Source organism: Microchirus variegatus (assembly GCF_963457635.1).
Source record: "Microchirus variegatus genome assembly, chromosome: 16".
Classification (NCBI taxonomy): Eukaryota; Metazoa; Chordata; class Actinopteri; order Pleuronectiformes; family Soleidae; genus Microchirus; species Microchirus variegatus.
The window spans coordinates 4,353,923-4,356,205 of NC_139817.1; the positions used below are offsets into that span (position 1 = coordinate 4,353,923).

The 2,283-nt window shown below is 50.2% G+C and overlaps 1 protein-coding gene across 1 annotated transcript; it reads right to left on the reverse strand.

Moving 5' to 3' along the window:
• Positions 1 to 225: 225 nt before the first annotated feature.
• LOC310938375 (zona pellucida-like domain-containing protein 1) lies at positions 226 to 1,386 on the reverse strand (the record flags this gene model as incomplete). The annotated part of the gene is made up of 1 exon (XM_083902868.1): positions 226 to 1,386. The coding sequence occupies one exon, from the start codon at positions 1,384 to 1,386 to the stop codon at positions 226 to 228; it is 1,161 nt and encodes a 386-aa protein (XP_083758994.1).
• Positions 1,387 to 2,283: the final 897 nt, after the last annotated feature.

Genomic DNA, 2,283 nt, shown 5'->3' on the forward strand with positions numbered 1-2,283 from the left:
ATGCATTAACATCTAGAGCTTTACTTTATTACAACACTAGCACCATTCTCCCAACTATCGTTTATGGACCTTTGACAGACAAAGATCTCCCCCCTTGCAGGGGCTGATGAGCTTAAGCCCAGTCCTCCACCAGAGAAAATTAAAAGCAAGCAGATACACAATACACCTCACTCAAATTGTTTGGCCCGCAGGCCTTTGGCGACCGTTCTGCAATTCGGCTTCCTTTTAGTATCTGAGCTTTTTGTAAAACACCGCAGCGACGCCAAAGGCAATGACACAAGCGACGGCGAGCACGCCGACAGCCACGCCGAGGCCGACAGTCGAGTCGGCGCTCTTGTACGCGACGAGCTGCTCTTTGGAGTCGGCGGGCTCGGCTTGGGTGACGATCTCCTGCGACGTGAGGGTGTACGTCTCGGTCATGTCCTCCGCCAGCGCGTCCACCGTGTCCCTTTTCCGTCGCTTATCCTGGCACTGCTTGAACGTGCTGCAGGTGCTGCGCTCGCACAGCCGCGTGATGCAGTGCAGGTAGTAGGTGGACGTCATCTCGTCCTGCTGCTCGATGAAGCGGAAGGCCGGGAAGGAGAAGCGGGCGATCTGGCTGTCGCCGTTCTCGTAGAGGGTGGTGAAGCCGTCCTGGGAGCAGGGCACGAACAGGTTGAAGATGCTGGAGTTGGACGGCAGCGGCGAGACGGAGGCGTAGCACTGGTCGAGGAGCACGTGGTACTGCGCGGTCAAGTTGGTGGCCTTGACCTCGGCGTACACCTCAGTTCTCAGTTCGATCCCCTCTTCGGGAATGTACAGGGACTGCGTGTACGCGTCGTCGCTGTACAGCGCTAGTCTCAGCGTGCTGATGAAACTGCCGTTGTTGTCCTTGATCGCGATGGAGGAAGACGACACGTCGATCTGGGTGTTGTTGATCAGGTACTCTAAGGGGTAGGCGCAGGAGTAGTAGTACTTCAGCTCGGCGTTGTAAGTGATCGCGCCTGTCGTGGGATCGAAGGACCGAATGATGCCACTGATGTTGACGTTCTGGATGTTGGAGAAGTTGATGAAGTAGCCCGTTCCCGTGGAGCTGGTGGTCCGGAATATGCTCCCGCAGGCATTGGTCATGTTCAAGGGGAAGCTGAAGCGGGCGACGGGTGGACTCACGGATTCATCGAGGGTCGCTCTGCAGCTCGAGTCCCACTGGTTGTTCAGGATCAGCAGACTCTCGTTGTAGCCGGTGTAGATGGCCGGGCAGATTATGACCGCCAGATCGATGGACGAAGTACCGCACACTACGGAGATGTCGCTTCGCTCTGGTCGTCTCCACTCGTCTCCGCACTCTGGCTGTGACAACTGACTACTTTGATCTATCAAAGTGAGTAAAAGTATAAGGATCTTCATGGTTATTTTGTTTTTTTCAGCTGTGCCTCAAAGGTGTTTGCTTCTCCGGTGAGCTCTCAAGTCTGCTAGATCTTCTCAGTTTGTTTGAAATCTTCTGGATGTTTTCAGGGGTCTTTATAGGTAAGTGTGTACTCCACGATTGGTCCAAAAACAAGGTCAAGTACCTTGCTTTTTTTCTGAACAACGACATTGTATTAAGTGGGAAAAAAGCTCCACTCAGGACCCTGTCCTAAGGGCAGCAACTGAAACCCGAAGCATCGGGCTGTCTTGAGATACTCGCACAATGACCCTTTTCCTTTGTTGGCTATGCTTTAAAATCAGGATTTCAATGCCCCCCCCCCGCCCCCAACCCCCCCCATATCCAACCTTTCATGAAGTAAGTGAACATAACATTGTGTGAAATGCACACAACGGTGTTGAAGGGTCTTCTATACGGTTTGAGACATAGCAGCTTCACGGATGACCTACTTGGAGGGATTGATGATCGCTGGATCATCTCGCACCTGTGCTCCTCATTTATTGACATAGATTTCATAAGTGTTCTGTGGATTATAACATCTTTGGAATTTCACTTTCTGACTTATTACATTCAATTCTGTCTAAGCTGCTGTATGTTCAAATTTCATCAGGATCAAGTACCGACCGACTTACCGAACAAAAACAGTATTGATATCACATTTCTGGATGACAAATCAATACATTGATTTCTTAGAGTAGAACAGCCGATCATGCCATGTCATGTATCGTGCTATATTTTTGTCGCAAACTGTTTGTTACTCGTGTTTATTCTGAGGCCACACAGTGATGAAAGACCTACTTTAGTAGCACAGATATGGACAAATATGAATAAAACTAAATCCTCCAAAAAAAGCAGTTATGCAGTGAAGTCTCAAAACT